Genomic DNA, 20,749 nt, shown 5'->3' on the forward strand with positions numbered 1-20,749 from the left:
CTTGATGATATTGCGCCGGCATATTCTCCGCACCACGCTAGAACTCCGCTCGATATTTCGCGAACTATTCCACTTGGCCATGCCCTCAGCAACAGCCGACGCCGTTAACAAGGCAAGAACCTCGTCCACGGGGATGAGTGTGTAATGCGCCGGAGCATGGGCGACCGAGACCGTTTCAAGCTAGCAAGCAGCCACAGGGTTACACTCGCCCTGACCTAGCCTTCGGCCCACAGTCTTCCGATGCCCAGCAACAGATGTCAACGCAGACGCGGCCTCAGAACACTGCAGTGTCGCGACTCACAGCGTCTGTCGCACTGTTATATCTGCTTTTGCTGTCTAATCTCAACCAGCATTCACCATGTCGATGACAATTGAGGAAGTCACTGGCGCGGCGCCGCGTGCTCCAAAGCCAGTGCCCAATACGCCTGAAAGCGTTTTCGCACAGCTTCGGATGGATGGGAAGGTTGTTGCTATTACAGGTGGAGCAGATGGTATTGGTTTTGCTGTCGCAGAGGCTGTTGCAGAGGCCGGTGCCAATGTGGCTTTGTGGTACAACACCAACGATGCTGCTGTCGCGAGAAGGAAAGACCTTGAGCAGAAGTTTGGGATCAAGGCATTAGCCTATCAAGTTGAGGTTTCGGACCACGAGGCTGTGGAGAAAACAATCTCTCGAGTGGTGGCAGATTTTGGCAAGCTCGATGTGTTCGTGGCGAACGCTGGCATGGCGATCTCCAAGGCGATTACTGAGCAGACTGTTGAAGAGTACAGGAAGCAGATGTCTGTGAATGGTGAGCGAAAGTCGGCATGATTCTTGTTGGTTCAGGCTGATTCATGACAGTCGATGGGGTGTTCTACTGCGCAAAGTATGCTGGAGCAGTGTTCAAGAGTCAAGGCTTTGGAAATCTGATCATTACATCGAGCATCTCGGCCCATATTGTCAACGTCCCAGTTGATCAGCCCGTAAGCCCACAACGACGCCTGTATGCCAGTACCTGCAGACGCTGACAGTTCCAAGGTGTACAACGCGACCAAGGCTGCAATCAATCACCTTGGGAAAAGCCTGGCTCGAGAGTGGAGAGATTTTGCCCGTGTGAACATCGTGTCTCCAGGTTTCTTCAACACCAAGATGGGCGCTGCTCCCCGAGTTGTCAATGAAGCGACCCGCATGACTCCACTTGGCCGACAAGGAGATGTGAAAGAGATCAAAGGACTGTACTTGTACTTGGCGAGTGATGCTTCTTCGTATCAGACCGGTAGCGATATAATAATTGACGGTGGCTACGTTCTTCCGTAGATTTCTATGGACCGTGCGTCCGATAACGCAGGTAGCAAACTCAAAGAAGGCGTCGACCTACGTCTTAACTACTAGCAAGCTTTTTACTCGAGGCGCAACGTTTATCGCCTCTAGCTTGCGACTATATGCCTTATATACCTAAACGTCGAACCGCGTCCTCTAGTAGTATCTTCGCGTACGACTTAAGCTCGGGACGCCTAGATGTCCGTTACGAATATCGCCTCCTAGGACAACCTTATAACCTAGCTTTTCGTACTCGAAGCTTATCGCGATAGCCCGTTATGCCTTGGACAGGCAGTGGTCATCCTCCGCAAACTTCCTCGCGGACCTGAGTTCCACAACTTCCTCAGCAAAGAGACATTTGACAAACTCGAGTCACACATACTTGCCGCGCATAAGCGGACTACGAGCACGGCAGGGAAGCACAGAAGTCTTTCGCTCGGTCACTGGAAATTACCTCTTGCTGTGGACTGGGCACTTTTTGGAATCGTGTTCCTCACGAGCTATAGATTCTGCGACAATCTCCTCGATGCTCAAGCTGCTGGTCTTGAGTTGGCCTCGCTCTATGACCGTGTAGTAAGCATTCGCGACGAACGAATTGCACGTGGAGCAAAGTCCGCTCGTAGCCACAAGCGACCCGTCCTCGAATGGACGCCGCGAGACGTCCAAGAAGCCTTGCGCCAACTTGTGGCCGAGAAGAACACAACTGAGTCAATAGCCAGCAGCCACACCGAGTCTCCGCTCCGGATGGAGTCTCCTCTCATATCCGAGACTTCGCTAGAGATCAAGGACGAGCCAGGTCACGAGGACAGCAAGGCTGAAGATGCAGTGTCTCGCTTAAGCCTCAACCCAGAAGACGATCTGACCTACGTGATTGAACGAGTTGGATATTTTGATGTAGCGTCTGCGCTACGAAGCTCGAGTATGACGCCACCAGAGCACTGTTCTCCAGAAGTACATCAGCTTTGGACCGATTTGGGAGGTCTCCCAAGGCTGCTGCCATCTTCGATGCTATTTCCCGGTACGTCGACGATCCCCGAGAGGGAGCTGTACGTTGAATGTATGCGCCTCGATGAGTTCCAATTACTGCGTGGTTCTGAGCAGGTGGTTGCCGATAGCGAAGAGGAGAAGAGGCGGTTACTTGAAGAGCTCGCGTACGACTACCGACACGAAGAGCCGGTCGCGGAGCAATACAGTGCAGTGTTCAGGCTAGAAGAAGGATACACACTCTGCATCCCGCCTCTGCAAGACGACCTCATCGCCAAGGTAGATCATCACACTAGTGTGTCTCTTAGGAGCCATGGAGATCTTACTGACGTGCAATTTGGTGCGTATCGTAGTATAATAGACTACGGATTGACACTAACTGTGGCTAGATCGTAAGTCGTGCGTCCTGTTCTGGCCTGTTGGCAACACTCGCAGCATTATGTTCCTTTGGCCTTCGACCCAGTACAATCTCGAGAAAGTGCAAGAGCGCTCTGGCAAGGATGGCCGACTTCCATTCTGCTGCGAAGAACTCATGGGCGGCTTGGTAGCAGTCTTGCACACCACAGAAGCGCTTCGCATACGCCCTGGCACGATCTATACAATCTTGACTGTATCGGGAGGCTTTACCATGTCACGATCCTACGTCGATGCACGCGGCGTCTAGCCACACCAGGAAAAGACTCTCACTGAATCGCCTGGCTCGAGTTCGAGAACGACATGCTTGTAGCGATGAGCGCGCATTGAGGTGCTTGGTATTGCCAGCTCCACGGTGACTGGAACGCCCTGTGATGGCTGCGCAGCTCGAGAAACATTCTACGCGTATCTTCACCGTCACCGGCCTTCCTTGGTAGGGCGGTTTTGCGTGTACAATCGAATTTTCGGACGAGTCTTGCCAGATGCAACATAGAAAACTACAGTGGAAAGGCAAAGCAAGATGTGAGAAGAATATGGATTCCTGGATGCGGGTCATAGCCGATATTGGTTGACTTCAAGCCCGCATATGAACGAACAGTATTTGCTGGTTGCCGAGTGAAGCCTCGAGCATCACGCATGGCATCTTATCAGCCTCAGAGCGCTCGGCTTGCCAAATGTTATGTTGTAGTGCATACTGCGAGCAATAACTGTGATCTCAATGGATGAGCAACTGCATGCTCAACGCCCTTCCCAAGGCGTGGAAGCAGTATCTGACTCGCACGTTTCCTCTGAGCCCTCTGAACCCGATGCGACAATCGAATGAGTGATATGATCGACTTCAACAGGGCGCCCAGGGTATTGTCGCCAATGAAACAAAGCATCGGCTGTGAAAGGAATTCCCCTCCTCTGGGATATGCTCCATTGACTTTCTGCGATTCTTCCATGCACTTTGTCACGCATCCTGCCCTGTAGTTTGTCATCGAATCAAGTCACAAAGAAATTTCCGCTATTGTTCTCACTATCCTCTTCTGATCAGCAGCAACCAGTGCACAAGATGTAACACCCGTGGCTGCGAGTACAGTACGTCCCACCGAATTTCTCATTCCTTTATTGACTGTCGGCGTTCCAAGACTACGTTGAAGTCTTTGTTCACGACAAACCACTGCGAGATGGTCCGGTATGGAGCTGCGGCATTGACCGGAGTCATGTTGTAACGATGGCAGAACTCCGCGACAAAACGGTAAGTTTCGACCAGCGCGAGGTTGCGTCCGATACAGGTTCTCGACCCGTAGCCGAACGGTAGAAGTAGTCAGCAGAGTGATCAATTGCACAGAGTTGAACCCATGACTTACGGTGGTATTGAACTTCTCGATATTGCGTACATATTCGTCCGTCACGCCTTTGTTCCCTGCAATGTATCTTCCCGGGTTCCATTCTGAAGCGTCGTTTCCAAAGACAATCTCATCGCGATTAGCAGCGTAGGGACTCAGACTCACGACAGAACTCGCAGGAATGTAATGGCCGTCAATAGTAATGCCCCCGTCTGGCACATGCCGAGGAAGCTGCCGCACGATACTTGGTGTGAGTCTGAGAGCTTCCTTGACGCAGGCATTAAGCCAAGGAAGTTTCTCAGCGGTCTTGTAGTCGATCGTGCCATGAGCTTGGAGTTCACCTCGGGCATAGGCCTCATCGACCTCCCGTTGCACGGCTTTGTAGTCCTCTGGATGGCGAACGAGCTCGCCGAGCACCGAGCTGATGCCTGCAGATGTTGTATCGGCTCCTGCGCCGATCAGATTGCCAGCCTCAACGACCACTCCAGGAAAGTCCACTGTACGTCCATCCGCTTCTTTCATGGAGATGAAATGGTTGAGCATATCCGGGTGTCGCTCAGGATCGTTGGGAGTTTGCATACGGTCTTGAACTTGCGAGAACAGCCAGGTTGCGAAATCGCGTCCTGCACTTGATGAAGTATGGCCGGCTAATCGAGACAGTGCTTGAGTTATGGGATTTCGCAACCAGACCATTTGGCCAGGAATGTCACCAAAGACGGAAGACATGAAGAACAAGTCGTGAATCGACTTGATAATGCCTTTGACATCAATCCCCTGCTCGAGAAACCCGAGTGGGCCGCCTATACCGAGAGTACAGACCACGTCGAAGGCAAAATATGCTGTCCAATGCTGCAAATTGACAATCTTCCGCTCAGTGGCCATATCGTCGAGTCTCATGAAGGTCAGATGGCCAACGTTGTCGATCTCCGACTCCAGGCTCAAAATGGTGGACATGGAGTACGCTGCCGAAACTCGCTTCCGTAGGAAGGCATGCTCGCGAGGGTCTGTGGCGGAGAAGAACTGGACGCCATATTAGTCGTGTAGGTAGCACGTAGGCAGGATATACATTGCTTACTCCCGTGCTTGCCCCTGGCTGTGTCTAGACATGATACTAGCTAGTCTGTCTCCCGTTAGCGTACGTGCTAAAGAAGGATTTATATTAAGCTATACCTTTCTCGTTCCCGACGTATAGCTATAGAGCTTAATTAACGCGTCTTTGTCGATAAAGCTTACTTTATTAGGTGCAATCCTTACTACTCGTCCGTACTAACGATATAGATTAGTAATATCGGTATACTATTACCCGCGAGTATACCTAGATACCTTCTATAGTACCGTTACTTTAGCTAGTAGCGGTCCTAGTACTAAGCGTAATAGGTAAAGACAAGTTAGGTAAGCGATATATACGAGTAGTACGACTAAGACGGCTAGTAGAACGTACCTAATATATATCTACGCTACTAACGATACTACTAAGCTATCGAGCCGTTCTTAAATATTAAGTAAAGAACCTATATTAGCCTAGCTTACCGCTACGCTATTAGCGGCTACGTAGGTATAATATATAGAAGTCTTATCTACTTCGGATCTTACTAAGCCGGTATATATAGAGTCGAGGCGCTAGTTATAGAGTACTCTTAGAGGTATATCTATTACTACTATACTTAGTTATAATTAATATCGAATTACTAAACTCTCTCCTCTACTCTACTATAGTAATTTAGTAGTACTCTATAGTCTCTATATACTATTAACTATAGCTTTTCTTCCTATTCTCTTTCTATATACTCGGGATAGTAATACTAACTATACTTACTCTACTAGCGCTATCGAACGCTAACGCTACGAGACGTTTCTATTATATATATTATATAAAATCGTTTAAGTATAGCGAGTATTACTAGCGCTATCTATATAGTCGTAAGTACTTCTATAACTAGAAATATACTATATATAGCTACTAAATATACTACTAGTAGATACCTAGGAGAAGCTATTCTAGTATCGCTATTATACTCGCTACTATAGCTATAAGTATATTACTATTCTAATATATAATATACTATAGTATACTAATTAGTACTTACTTACTATAGAGATCTTATAATATAGTATATCGAGACGTTATATACTACTAAGTATAATAGGTAGACTTCTACTACTAGTAATATAGCTAGTATACTTAATACTACTATATCTACTATAGCTATAGTAATAGCTAGCGAAGAGTATATACTACTAGCTTTATCTTCTTCTAATAAACTTCTAATCTATTTATTACTCTTTCTAAGCTCTATATCTATCGAGAATATTAATTCTAACTTAAATATTTTTAGTAGTCTTAACTTCTTCGACCTATATTTTAGATCTAAGTAGTAAGATCTCGATACTTAGAGTTTAGTAGGTATAGCGCTTCTTCCGGCTCTAAGTAATATCTCGCTATATAGTACTTTACTACTTAGTTTAATTAGCTATATTAACTTATTATATACTATATATTTATACTTATTATATATCGCTATATATTTATATATTATATATTCGCTTATTATATATTATTATATATTCGCTTATTATATACTACTTATTATATATTTACTTATTATATATTTACTTATTATATATTTACTTATTATATATTCGCTTATTATATACTACTTATTATATACTACTTATTATATACTACTTATTATATACTACTTATTATATACTACTTATTATATACTACTTATTATATACTACTTATTATATATTATATATTATATATCGCCTACTTTATATAAAATCTCTATATACTATTAGGATACTTTCGCTACTATTAAAGTAGATATTATCCGCTTACTAAGCTCTCTATAAACTAGATATCTTTGCTTTAAAGTCTATTTAAGAATATAGTATTAATTACTATAGTAGACTATATAGATACCTAGGTAAATAACTAGAAACTCTATTAGTAGAGTTTATAATCTTATTCTTATTAAGTCTATTAGTCTACTAATAATAATACGATTAATTTTACTAAAAATAATAATAAAGTAGTTAAGTAAGAATCTTAGTAAGTTATAGTTTCTAAAGCTAAGAAAAATAAAGAAGTCTACTTTAGAATATTAGATACTAATTATAATATTTTCTATATCTTCTAATTTATAATACTAACTAGTTCTACTATAATAGTAGTAATCTACTTATTAGATAAATTATTTATAGCTTTAGAAAAGAAAGTATTTTTAGTAAGGTTTCGAATAAAATAATAATTAACTATCTACTCTATTATATTTATAATAAAAGTAGTATACTTACTCTATAGTTCTATTAGTAAAATATAAAGATATTTTAGATAGATTATATATTTTATAGAAAGCTAAAAGATAGTCTAGAGTATTCTTAGAAGTACTATAGATATTATTATTTAAACTAAAATATATACTTAATACTATAATATATATATTATAGTCTAAATATAATAAAGTCTTAGTTATAGTAAGTTCTTTATCGAGCTTATAGTTAGCTAGCTTCGTTATATTAGCTAGATATAATAGATTATATATAGTATTTAAGTAATTCTTATTATTTATAAGCTAATAAAGCTAGCTCTAAGCTAACTCGAAATAGCGCTATAAGTTATTATCTATAGAGTCTAGGATCTTATTAATAAAATTAAGTAGAGCTATTATATAAATAACTTTCTTTATAAAGCTAGTATAAGTACTTTCGACTTAGATAATATACTATTTAGCTAGCCTCTCTTATAGCTTAGATTACTTATAGAAAGTATTCTAAACTAGTAGTACGCTTAGTATTCTAGAAAGTTTAAAGCTATATATATACTTATATAGCTTTATAATCTAATTAATAGCTTTCTTATAATCTATATTACTTTTTCTTTTCTTAATACTATTAGCTTTACTCTAGTTATACTTACTTAAAGTATTTATACTAGAAGTAACTCTATTCTAGGCGAAGTAGTACTTATATCTAAATATTCTAATCTAGATAGTAAAGTAGTTCTAGAAGTCGGTAATAACTATAAAAAGATATTTTAGTTTAATTTCTAAAGTACTTATAATATTTAGATAAAAGAACTCGTTATAGAAGTTTCTAGCTACTATATTATATATAATATTAAAAACCTTAAAGCTAATATTTCTAAGAATTTTTTACTATTAATTAGAATCTATATACTTACTTCTAAGCTTTTATAACTTATTTATAGTCTTTCTAAGTAGTTTTATAATTTTATTTTATAGTTTAGAAAAGTTATACTTATATTACTTAACTTTTAATCTAGATACTTAATTATAAAAAGTAGCGATCTCTTTTCTATTAGAAAGAATATTCTTCTAGTAACTAGAGCTAGTAAAAATCTACTTTTAATAGTAGTATAGCTTAAAGTCTTTCTTACTACTAGTAATAGACTAGTTTATAACTATATACTAGCTAAGCTAAAGTAAAATATCTTTATTTATAAAGAGGTCGAAATATAATTACTTTTACTTCGAACTTAATATTAGTTTATCTAGCTTTATAATAATTCCGAGAGTATAAGCTTCTATTAGATTATACTAGTAGTAGATTATTAAGATCTTATATATAGCTAGATCGATAGTAGTAGATATTACTATAAGAATAATTATATAATTATTAGTAAGGATCTTAGTATATAGATCTCTAATAAACTTAAAGTTATTTTTAGTATAAATATTTATAGTTATATAGATTAGACCTAGTAAATTAAGTAGTAAGAAATAACTATATATTAGGCCTATAATCTTAATATATAGTCTATATACTAAAAAAGTATTATAGTCGTTATCTAATTTCTTTAAGTCTATTTATAAAGTTACTTTATTAATTAGTTACTAGAAGTCTTTAAAATCTATAAGCTTCTTATCGAACTTTATAAGCTTCTTATATTCTACTAAAGTACTTTTTAAGCTAGATATAATTTTAACTATAACTAATTTAAAATCTATATTATATAAAGTAATATAAGTAGCGAATTATATATAAATACTCTTAGCTTATAGAAATAGAACTTAAGTTAGTCTAGTAAGTAGTAAACTCTTACTAGCTAACTAATTACTATATATAATAATCTCTAGTAGCTTTAGTAGATTCTCTAAGCTATAGATCTAAAGCTTATTTATAACTTTAAAGCTTTTATATATATCTTCGCTTTAAAGTCTATTTAGAAAAGTAGTATTAATTACTATAGCTAATTCGTTATTAGCCTCTTCTTTATAAGCGCTATATATCTTACTATATACTATTTAAGTAAAGCCGAATAATATTATATATACTACTAGATTATATATTACTATATTAGTAAGTAAGAAGCTAAAGAAGAGTTACTTTAAAGTCGAAATAAACTATAATCGATAGATTATTAAAGAAATTTAAATAGATATAGATAGTAGAAGCTATTTTATATACTAGATAGTTAGCTATAATAAAGTAAGTAAACTATTATTAGATAAAACTTTTAGCTTTACTAGTCTACTATACTTCTTATATAATAGATAATAGTTTATATTATATAGCCTCTTCTTTTTATATCTTTTATTTACTTTACTACTATCTTTTATATTCTCTAGTAATTAGTAAGCTATCTACTCGAAGTATATTTATATAGTTAAACGACTAGAAACTCTAACGATAGAGTTTATAGTTTTACTATAGCTAAATTTATTTATTTAAAGTATAGATAGTTATATTACTTAAATATAATATCTATTTATTAATATTCTTTATATCTAGATCTACTACTTTTAGACTATAGTTATAGTATATATCTCTAGCTTCTAAAGCTCTATATTTAGAATCTAAGTAGCGAGATCTTAATACTTAGAGTTAGATAAGTATAGCGCTTTCTCTAGCTCTAAATAATATCTTACTATATAGTACTTTACTACTTAGCTTAATTAGCTATATTAACTCGTTATATACTATATATTTATACTTATTATATATCGCTATATATTCGTATATTATATATTTACTTATTATATATTATTATATATTTACTTATTATATACTACTTATTATATATTCGCTTATTATATATTATTATATATTTACTCGTTATATATTCGCTTATTATATATTCGTTTATTATATATTCGCTTATCGTATATTTGCTCGTTATATATTCGCTTATTATATACTACTTATTATATACTACTTATTATATACTACTTATTATATACTATATATTATATATTATCTACTTTATATAAAATCTTTATATACTATTAGAATACTTTTACTACTATCGAAGTAGATATTATCTACTTACTAAGCTCTCTATAAACTAGATATCTTCGCTTTAAAGCTTATTTAAGAATATAGTATCGATTACTATAGTAGACTATATAGATATTTAAGTAAATAACTAGAAACTCTATTAGTAGAGTTTATAGTTTTATTTTTATTAAGTCTATTAGTCTACTAATAATAATATAATTAATTTTACTAAAGATAATAATAAAGTAGTTAAGTAGAGATCTTAGTAAGTTATAGTCTCTAAAGCTAAGAAAAATAAAGAAGTCTATTTTAGAATATTAAATACTAATTATAATATTTTCTATATTTTCTAATTTATAATACTAACTAGCTCTACTATAATAGTAGTAACCTACTTATTAGATAAATTATCTATAGCTTTAGAAAAGAAGATATTTTTAGTAAAGTTTCGAATAAAATAATAATTAACTACCTACTCTATTATATTTATAATAAAAGTAGTATACTTACTCTATAGTTCTATTAGTAAAATATAAGGATATTTTAGGTAAATTATATACTTTATAGAGAGCTAAGAAATAGTCTAGAGTATTCTTAGAAGTACTATAAACGTTATTATTTAAACTAAAATATATACTTAATACTATAATATATATATTATAGTCTAAATATAATAAAGTCTTAGTTATAGTAAGTTCTTTATTAAGCTTATAGTTAGCTAGCTTTATTATATTAGCTAAGTATAATAGATTATATATAGTATTTAAGTAATTCTTATTATCTATAAGCTAATAAAGCTAGCTCTAAGCCGACTTAAAATAGCGCTATAAGTCGTTATCTATAGAGTCTAGAATCTTATTAATAAAATCGAGTAGAGCTATTATATAGATAACTTTTTTTATAAAGCTAGTATAAATACTTTCGACTCGGATAATATACTATTTAGCTAGCTTTTTCTATAGCTTAGATTACTTATAGAAAGTATTCTAAACTAGTAGTACGCTTAGTATTCTAGGAAGTTTAGAGCTATATATATACTTATATAGCTTTATAATCTAATTAATAGCTTTCTTATAATTTATATTACTTTTCCTTTTCTTAATACTATTAGTTTTATTCTAGTTATACTTACTTAAAGTATTTATACTAGAAGTAACTCTATTCTATATTTAGAATCTAAGTAGTAAGACCTCGATACTTAGAGTTAGATAGAAGTAGTACTTTCTCCGGCTCTAGGCGATATCTTACTATATAGTATCTTACTACTTAGCTTAATTAGCTATATTAACTCTACTATATCGTTATAATCTACTACTTATCTCTTAGTTCTAGAAGTATCGTTATTATATATTATACGTTTATACTTATCTATACTACTTATTATATTATCGTTTATTATATTACTACTTATTATATATTCGCTTATCGTATATTTATATACTACTTATTATATACCGCTCGTCGTATACTACTTATTATATACTACTTATCGTATACCGCTCGTTATATATTACTTATTATACGTTATATATCGTATATTATATACTACTTATTATATACTACTTATTATATATTATATATTATATATTACCTACTCTATATAAAACCTCTATATACTATTAGGATACTTTTACTACTATCGAAGCGGATATTATCTACTTACTAAGCTCTCTATAAACTAGATATCTTCGCTTTAAAGTCTATCTAAGAATATAGTATCGATTACTATAGTAGACTATATAAGTATCTAGATAAATAACTAGAAACTCTATTAGTAGAGTTTATAGTCTTATTCTTATTAAGTCTATTAGTCTACTAATAATAATATAATTAATCTTACTAAAGATAATAATAAAGTAGTTAAGTAGAGATTTTAGTAAGTTATAGCTTCTAAAGCTAAGAAAAATAAAGAAGTCTACTTTAGAATATTAGATACTAATTATAATATTTTCTACGTTCTTAGTATATCTAAACTAGTAAGTCGGATAAATTATCTATAGCTTTAGAAGAGAAAGTATTTTTAGTAAAGTCTCGAATAAAATAATAATTAACTATCTACTCTATTATATTTATAATAAAAGTAGTATACTTACTCTATAGTTCTATTAGTAAAATATAAGGATATTTTAAGTAGATTATATATCTTATAGAGAGCTAAAAGATAGTCTAGAGCGTTCTTAGAAGTACTATAGATATTATTATTTAAACTAAGATATATACTTAATACTATAATATATATATTATAGTCTAAATATAATAAAGTTTTAGTCGTAGTAAGTTCTTTATCGAGCTTATAGTTAGCTAGCTTCGTTATATTAGCTAGGTACGACGAATTATATATAGTATTTAAGTAATTCTTATCGTCTATAAGCTAATAAAGCTAGCTCTAAGCCGACTCGAAACGGTACTATAGGTTATTATCTATAGAGTCTAGGATCTTATTAATAAGATCGAGTAGAGCTATTATATAGATAACTTTCTTTATAAAGCTAGTATAAGTACTTTCGACTCGAATAATATACTATTCGGCTAGCTTCTTCTATAGCTTAGATTACTTATAGAAAGTATTCTAAACTAGTAGTATACTCGGTATTCTAGGAAGTTTAGAGCTACGTATATACTTATATAGCTTCGTAATCTAATTAATAGCTTCCTTATAATTTATATTACTCTTTCTTTTCTTAATACTATTAGCTTTACTCTAGTTATACTTACTTAAAGTATCCGTACTAGAAGTAACTCTATTCTAAGTAAAGTAGTACTTATATCTAAATACTCTAATCTAGGTAGCGAAGTAGTTCTAGAGGTCGGTAATAACTATAGAAAAATATTTTAGTTTAATTTCCGAAGTACTTATAATATTTAAGTAAAAGAACTCGTTATAGAAGTTTCTAGCTACTACGTTATATATAATATTAAAAACCTTAAAGCTAACGTTTCTAAGAATCTTTTGCTATTAATTAGGATCTATATACTTACTCTCGAGCTCTTATAGCTTATTTATAGTCTTCCTAAGTAGTTTTATAATCTTATTTTATAGTTTAGGAAAGTTATACTTATATTACTCGACTCTTAATTTAGATACTCGATTATAAAGAATAGTAATTTCTTTTCTATTAGAAAGAATACTCTTCTAGTAACTAGAGCTAGTAAAAATCTACTCTTAATAGTAGTATAGTTTAAAGTTTTTCTTACTACTAGTAATAGGCTAGTTTATAACTATATACTAGCTAAGCTAAAGTAAAATATCTTTATTTATAAAGAGGTCGAGATATAATTACTTTTACTTTAAACTCGATATTAGTCTATCTAGCTTTATAATAATTCTAAAAGTATAAGCTTCTATTAGATTATACTAGTAGTAGATTATTAAGATCTTATATATAGCTAGATCGATAGTAGTAGGTATTACTACGAGAATAATCGCGCGATTATTAGTAAGAACCTCGATATATAGATTCTTAATAAACTTAAAGTCGTCTTTAATATAAATATCTATAGTTATATAAATTAGGCCTAGTAAATCGAGTAGTAAGAAATAACTATATATCGGGTCTATAATCTTAATATATAGTCTATATACCGAAAAAGTATTATAGCCGTTACCTAATTTCTTTAAGCCTATCTATAAGGTTACTTTATTAATTAGTTACTAGAAGTCTTTAAAATCTATAAGCTTCTTATCGAACTTTATAAGCTTCTTATATTCTACTAGAGTACTCTTTAAGCTAGATATAATTTTAACTATAACCGATTTAAAATCTATATTATATAAAGTAATCTAAGTAGCAAATTATATATAAATACTCTTAGCTTATAGAAATAGAACTTAGATTAGTCTAGTAAGTAGTAAACTCTTACTAGCTAACTAATTACTATATATAATAATCTTTAGTAGCTTTAGTAGATCCTCTAAGCTATAGGTCTAAAGCTCGTTTATAACTTTAAGAGTTTTATATATATCTTTATTTTAAAGCCTATTTAGAAAGATAGTATCGATTACTATAGCTAATTCGTTATTAGCCTCTTCTTTATAAGCGCTACGTATCTTACTATATACTATTTAAGTAAAGCTAGATAATATTATATATACTACTAGATTATATATTACTATATCGGTAGATAAGAAGCTAAAGAAGAGTCGCTTTAGAGTTAAAATAAACTATAATCGATAGGTTATTAAAAAAATTCGAGTAGATATAAGTAGTAGAAGCTATTTTATATACTAGGTAGTTAGCTATAATAAAGTAAGTAAACTATTATTAAGTAAAGCCTTTAGCTTTACTAGCTTACTATACTTTTTATATAATAGATAATAGTCTATATTATATAGCCTTTCCTTCCTATATTTCTTATTTACTTTACTACTATTTTTTATATTCTCTAGTAATCGGTAAGCTATCTACTCGAAGTATATTCGTATAGTTAAATAACTAGAAACTCTAATAATAGAGTTTATAGTCTTACTATAGCTAAATCTATCTATCTAAAGTATAGATAGTTATATTATCTAGATATAATATCTATTTACCGATATTCTCTATATCTAAGTCTATTACTCTTAGACTATAGTTATAGTATATATCTCTAGCCTCTAAGGCTTTTTATATAGTTATAAGTATCTTATATATTATAGCGCTACTATATTAAATAGCTCTAGTTACTACTTTACTTTCTATATTATTTCGGTCGCTCTTATCGATACTAGGCGTCTACTCTTATATTACTATATAGCGCCTCTTCGTATTATCTCTCTTTTATACTTATATTTAGGATCTAAGTAGCGAGACCTCGATACTTAGAGTTAGATAGGAGTAGTACTTCCTCTAGCTCTAAATAATACCTCGCTATATAGTACCTCGCTACTTAGCTTAATTAGCTATATTAACTTATCGTATACCGCGCGTTTATACTCGTTATATATCGCTATATATTCGTATATCGTATATTCGCTTATTATATATCGTTATATATTTGCTTATTATATATTATTATATATTCTCTTATCGTATATTCGTATATTATATATTCGTTTATCGTATATTTACTTATCGTATCCTACTCGTTATATATTCGCTCGTCGTATCCCGCTCGTTATATACCGCTCGTCGTATACTGCTCGTTATATTACTACTTATTATATACTACTTATCGTATTACTACTTTATACGCTATATATTATCTACTCTATATAAAACCTCTATACGCTATCGGGATACTTTCGCTACTATCGAAGTAGATATTATCCGCTTACTAAGCTCTCTATAAACTAGATATCTTCGCCTTAAAGCCTATCTAAGAATATAGTATCGATTACTATAGTAGACTATATAGATATATAGATAAATAACTAGAAACTCTATTAGTAGAGTTTATAGTCTTATTCTTATTAAGTCTATTAGTCTACTAACGATAATACGATTAATCTAACTCTAAAAAAATAATAATAAAGTAGTTAAGTAGAGATCTCGGTAAGTTATAGCCTCTAAGGCTAAGGAAGATAAAGTCTCGAATAAGATAATAATTAACTACCTACTCTATTATATTTATAATAAAAGTAGTACGCTTACTCTATAGTCCTATTAGTAAAATATAAGAATATTTTAGGTAGATTATATATCTTATAGAGAGCTAAGAAATAGTCTAAAGTATTCTTAGAAGTACTATAGACGTTATTATTTAAACCGAGATATATACTTAATACTATAATATATATATTACGGTCTAAATATAATAAAGTCTTAGTCGTAGTAAGTTCTTTATCGAGCTTATAGTTAGCTAGCTTCGTTATATTAGCTAGATATAATAGATTATATATAGTATTCGAGTAATTCTTATTATCTATAAGCTAATAAAGCTAGCTCTAAGCCGACTCGAAACGGTACTATAGGTCGTTATCTATAGAGTCTAGGATCTTATTAATAAGATCGGGTAGAGCTATTATATAGATAACCTCCTTTATAAAGCTAGTATAAGTACTTTCGACTCGGATAATATACTATTCGGCTAGCCTCTTCTATAGCTTAGATTACTTATAGAAGGTATTCTAAACTAGTAGTACGCTCGGTATTCTAGGAAGTTTAGAGCCGCGCGTATACTTATATAGCTTTATAATCTAATTAATAGCTTCCTTACGATCTATATTACTCTTCCTCTTCTCGATACTATTAGCTTTACTCTAGTTATACTTACTTAAAGTATCCGTACTAGAAGTAACTCTATCCTAGGCGAAGTAGTACTTATATCTAAATACTCTAATCTAGGTAGTAAAGTAGTTCTAGAAGTCGGTAATAACTATAGAAAGATATCTTAGTTTAATTTCCGAAGTACTTATAATATTTAAGTAAAAGAACTCGTTATAGAAGTTTCTAGCTACTACGTCGTATACGATATTAAAAACCTTAAAGCTAACGTCTCTAAGGATCTTTTACTATTAATTAGGATCCGTACGCTTACTTCCGAGCTCTTATAGCTTATTTATAGTCTTCCTAAGTAGTTTTATAATCTTATCTTATAGTTTAGGAAGGTCGCGCTTATATTACTCGACTCTTAATCTAGATACTCGATTATAAAGAGTAGCGATCCCTTTTCTATTAGAGAGAATACTCTTCTAGCGACTAGAGCTAGTAAAAACCTACTCTTAATAGTAGCGTAGCTTAAAGTCTTTCTTACTACTAGCGATAGGCTAGTTTATAACTATATACTAGCCGAGCTAAAGTAAAATACCTTTATTTATAAAGAGGTCGAGATATAATTACTTTTACTTCGAACTCGATATTAGTCTATCTAGCTTTATAATAATTCTAAGAGTATAAGCTCCTATTAGATTATACTAGTAATAGATTATTAAGATCTTATATATAGCTAGATCGATAGTAGTAGGTATTACTACGAGAATAATCGTACGATTATTAGTAAGGACCTCGGTATATAGATCTCTAATAAACTTAAAGTTATCTTTAGTATAAATATCCGTAGTTATATAGATTAAGCCTAGTAAATCGAGTAGTAAGAAATAACTATACGTCGGGCCTATAATCTTAACGTATAGTCTATATACCGAAAAAGCGTTATAGCCGTCGCCTAATTTCTTTAAGTCTATCTATAAGATTACTTTATCGATTAGTTACTAGAAGTCTTTAAAATCTATAAGCTTCTTATCGAACTTTATAAGCTTCTTACGTTCTACTAGAGTACTCTTTAAGCTAAGTATAATTTTAACTATAACCGATTTAAAATCTATATTATATAAAGTAATCTAAGTAGCGAATCGTATATAAATACTCTTAGCTTATAGAAATAGGACTTAGGTTAGTCTAGTAAGTAGTAAACTCTTACTAGCTAACTAATCGCTATATATAATAATCTTCGATAGCTTTAGTAGATCCTCTAAGCTATAGGTCTAAAGCTCGTTTACGACTTTAAGGCTTTTATATATATCTTTGCTTTAAAGCCTATCTAGAAAGATAGTATCGATTACTATAGCTAATTCGTTATTAGCCTCTTCTTTATAAGCGCTACGCGTATTACTATATACTATTTAAGCGAAGCCGGATAACGTTATACGTACTACTAGATTATATATCGCTATATCGGTAGGTAAGAGGCTAAAGAAGAGTCGCTTTAGAGTTAAAATAAACTATAATCGATAGGTTATTAAAGAAATTCGAGTAGATATAGATAGTAGAAGCTATTTTATATACTAGGTAGTTAGCTACGACGAAGTAAGTAAACTATTATTAAGTAAAGCTTTTAGCTTTACTAGCCTACTATACTTCTTATATAATAGACGATAGTCTATATTATATAGCTTCTCCTTTTTATACCTTTTACTTACTTTACTACTATCTCTCGTATTCTCTAGTAATCGGCGAGCTATCTACTCGAAGCGTATTCGCGTAGTTAAACGACTAGAAACTCTAATAATAGAGTTTATAGTCTTACTATAGCTAAATCTATCTATCTAAAGTATAGATAGTTATATTACTTAGATATAATACTTATTCGTCGATATTCTCTATATCTAGATCTACTACTCTTAGACTATAGTTATAGTATATATCTCTAGCCTCTAAGGCTCTTTATATAGTTATAAGTACCTTATATATCGTAGTACTACTATATTAAATAGCTCTAGTTACTACTTTACTTTCTATATTATCTCGGTCGCTCTTATCGATACTAGGTATCTACTTTTATATTACTATATAGCGCCTCTTCGTATTACCTCTCTTTTATACCTTAGTTTATATAGTAGGTAATTAGGTCGTAGATACGATCTATATAGCCTATAACGCTTTTAATTCTAGCCGATTCTCTTCTAGGTCTAGAAAGAATACTTCTACTATTCGGTAGCCTTCTATACTCTCGGTTCTTATATTTAGCGAAGCGATATCTAAATTAATAATATATTTTAACTTTAGTACTCTACTACGATTCTATTATTACTAAACCGGATCTAGTTTTTAGGACCGAGTACGTACCTAACTAGCCTCTATCTCTTCGAGTATATACTTTTACTTATAATTTACTACGATCTAGAATAGTAGTTACTTTAGCGCTATAGCTAGTAAGTTATACTTTAGTCTATTCTCTAGTCGAAGTTTATCGAACTAGTTCTTTCTCTATACTTTCTCGATAATCTATAAGCTACTCTTTTATATAGTATCTATAGATTTACCTATTCTAATATTTACCTATATAATTATATTCTAGTCTATATTCCCTAGCTATACCTCGCTTATATATATCTCTAGATTCTTATATATTTTCTAAATCTAGTATATCTCTATATACTACTATAGAAGCGCTATCTATAGGCCTACGTTTTCGCTATAGTCGGCGAGTAATTCGAGTACTTCTTAGATAATATCTACTAGTATCTAGCCTCGTTACGAGTTCTAAATATATTCTAATATAGATAGTCTCTTAGTATCGAAGTATAGCTAGAAGAGTTAGTAGTTTACTTTATTATTAGATATAATATCTAGCTAACTTAGAATATTATAGCTAGTTATAGTATTAAATCGCTCTACCTACGAGTATATTATATTCCGGTCTATATTAGTCTATAGGTATACTATTACTCTTAATAGATATTCTCGATAATATAATTATAGTATACTAGTAAAGTAGGACGTATTATATCTAGAAACTCGTATTAGGTATCGGGCTATAATTAGTTAGCGTATCGACGTATTATTCTAGCGTTTATAGTATAATATCTCTTTCTAAGAGGTAGATATTATCCCGTTACTATAATATAACTCGGACCTACTCTACTATTATTTCGATATAATATATATATAGACGACTCGGTTAAGCTATTTAATCGAATCTTCGAGTAGTATATATATAATACTATTCTTATCTATTAGGAATATACTTATACTATACTTCTTATAATAGTTCCGATATATCTTCGTAAGAACTACTCGAGTATCGTAGTACCTAAGCGAAAGATCCTTAGCGAAATAGTAAACGTAATACTCTAGTTAGCTCGGTAGGTCGAGAATATTAATTAGCCTACTCTAATAGCCGAACTAATATCTATAATTCGAGTTATAACTAGCTTTACTTATTTAGTAGTTAATAAATAGAGTCGAGAATATAGCTACTTTAGTAGTACCTAGAAGATAATAGATATCTATTTATATACCTATTATTAGTAGAAGAGTATATAGAGTAGAAATAGTATAAAGCGGATATAAGAAAAGTACGCTTCTAGAAAGCCTTATTAGTATAGCGTATAGTATTAAGAGTAGTTTAGAGTAGTACTCTAGAAGAGGTATATCGAGGTTAGTCGTAGAAGTTATATACTTATACTTCGAGTAACTACTTCTACTTTAGTTATAGTATTTATAGAGATAGAGATTAGGTCGCTTAAAGCTATAGACGAACTCGTCGATATAGGTAACGCTATCGTCGGTTCGGATAGTAATTATATATCGTTATTAGTACTATAGATATATCGGTTAATAATTAATATCTACTTCGTCTAGCTATCGAAAGCTAATATCTCTTCTACTATAGTACTCTCTTCTAAAAGTAGCGATACTATTCTCGAGACTTTTATTTTATATATACTCGATATAGTAACTATAGTATATAAAGTTACTATAATCTAGAAAGATATTTTATAGCTATATATAATAGAGCTCGGTACGTTCGGTAGCGTTAAGTTCTAGTATATTCTCTTCCGTCTAAAACTAAGTAACGCTACTTACTATAAATACTTCTATATACTCTAGTAACTAGTATATTATTATAGTCGAGTCGCTATAGTACTAGACCTATACTTTAATACTAAATATAATTCTCGGTATAGATTTATAGTATAGTATAGCTATATATAGTAGAATACTATATTATCTCTATTAGATAAGAATAGCGCTTTTTATAATAATACTAGACTCGGAGCTATAGAGTTATACTATACTATTATTTTATTTATCTTATCTCTCGCTATATAGAAAATACT

General features: G+C 32.3%; 3 protein-coding genes across 3 annotated transcripts; 2 read left to right on the forward strand and 1 right to left on the reverse strand.

The window, feature by feature from the left end:
• Positions 1–358: 358 nt before the first annotated feature.
• Positions 359–1,294, forward strand: RHO25_013138 (uncharacterized protein; the record flags this gene model as incomplete). The annotated part of the gene is made up of 3 exons (XM_023604404.2): positions 359–788; positions 839–960; positions 1,016–1,294. The coding sequence occupies 3 exons, from the start codon at positions 359–361 to the stop codon at positions 1,292–1,294; spliced, it is 831 nt and encodes a 276-aa protein (XP_023450414.2).
• A 747-nt stretch (positions 1,295–2,041) lies between these two features.
• RHO25_013139 (uncharacterized protein) lies at positions 2,042–2,945 on the forward strand (the record flags this gene model as incomplete). Its single annotated transcript, XM_065603652.1, has 2 exons — positions 2,042–2,621; positions 2,671–2,945. 2 exons carry the CDS (start codon positions 2,042–2,044, stop codon positions 2,943–2,945), a joined length of 855 nt encoding a protein of 284 aa, XP_065459724.1.
• Positions 2,946–3,794: 849 nt separating this feature from the next.
• Positions 3,795–4,908, reverse strand: RHO25_013140 (uncharacterized protein; the record flags this gene model as incomplete). Its single annotated transcript, XM_065603653.1, has 2 exons — positions 3,795–3,920; positions 4,048–4,908. The coding sequence occupies 2 exons, from the start codon at positions 4,906–4,908 to the stop codon at positions 3,795–3,797; spliced, it is 987 nt and encodes a 328-aa protein (XP_065459725.1).
• Between the last annotated feature and the right edge of the window lie 15,841 nt (positions 4,909–20,749).

The sequence above is a fragment of the Cercospora beticola genome, chromosome 9 (assembly GCF_033473495.1).
Source record: "Cercospora beticola chromosome 9, complete sequence".
Lineage (NCBI taxonomy): Eukaryota > Fungi > Ascomycota > Dothideomycetes > Mycosphaerellales > Mycosphaerellaceae > Cercospora > Cercospora beticola.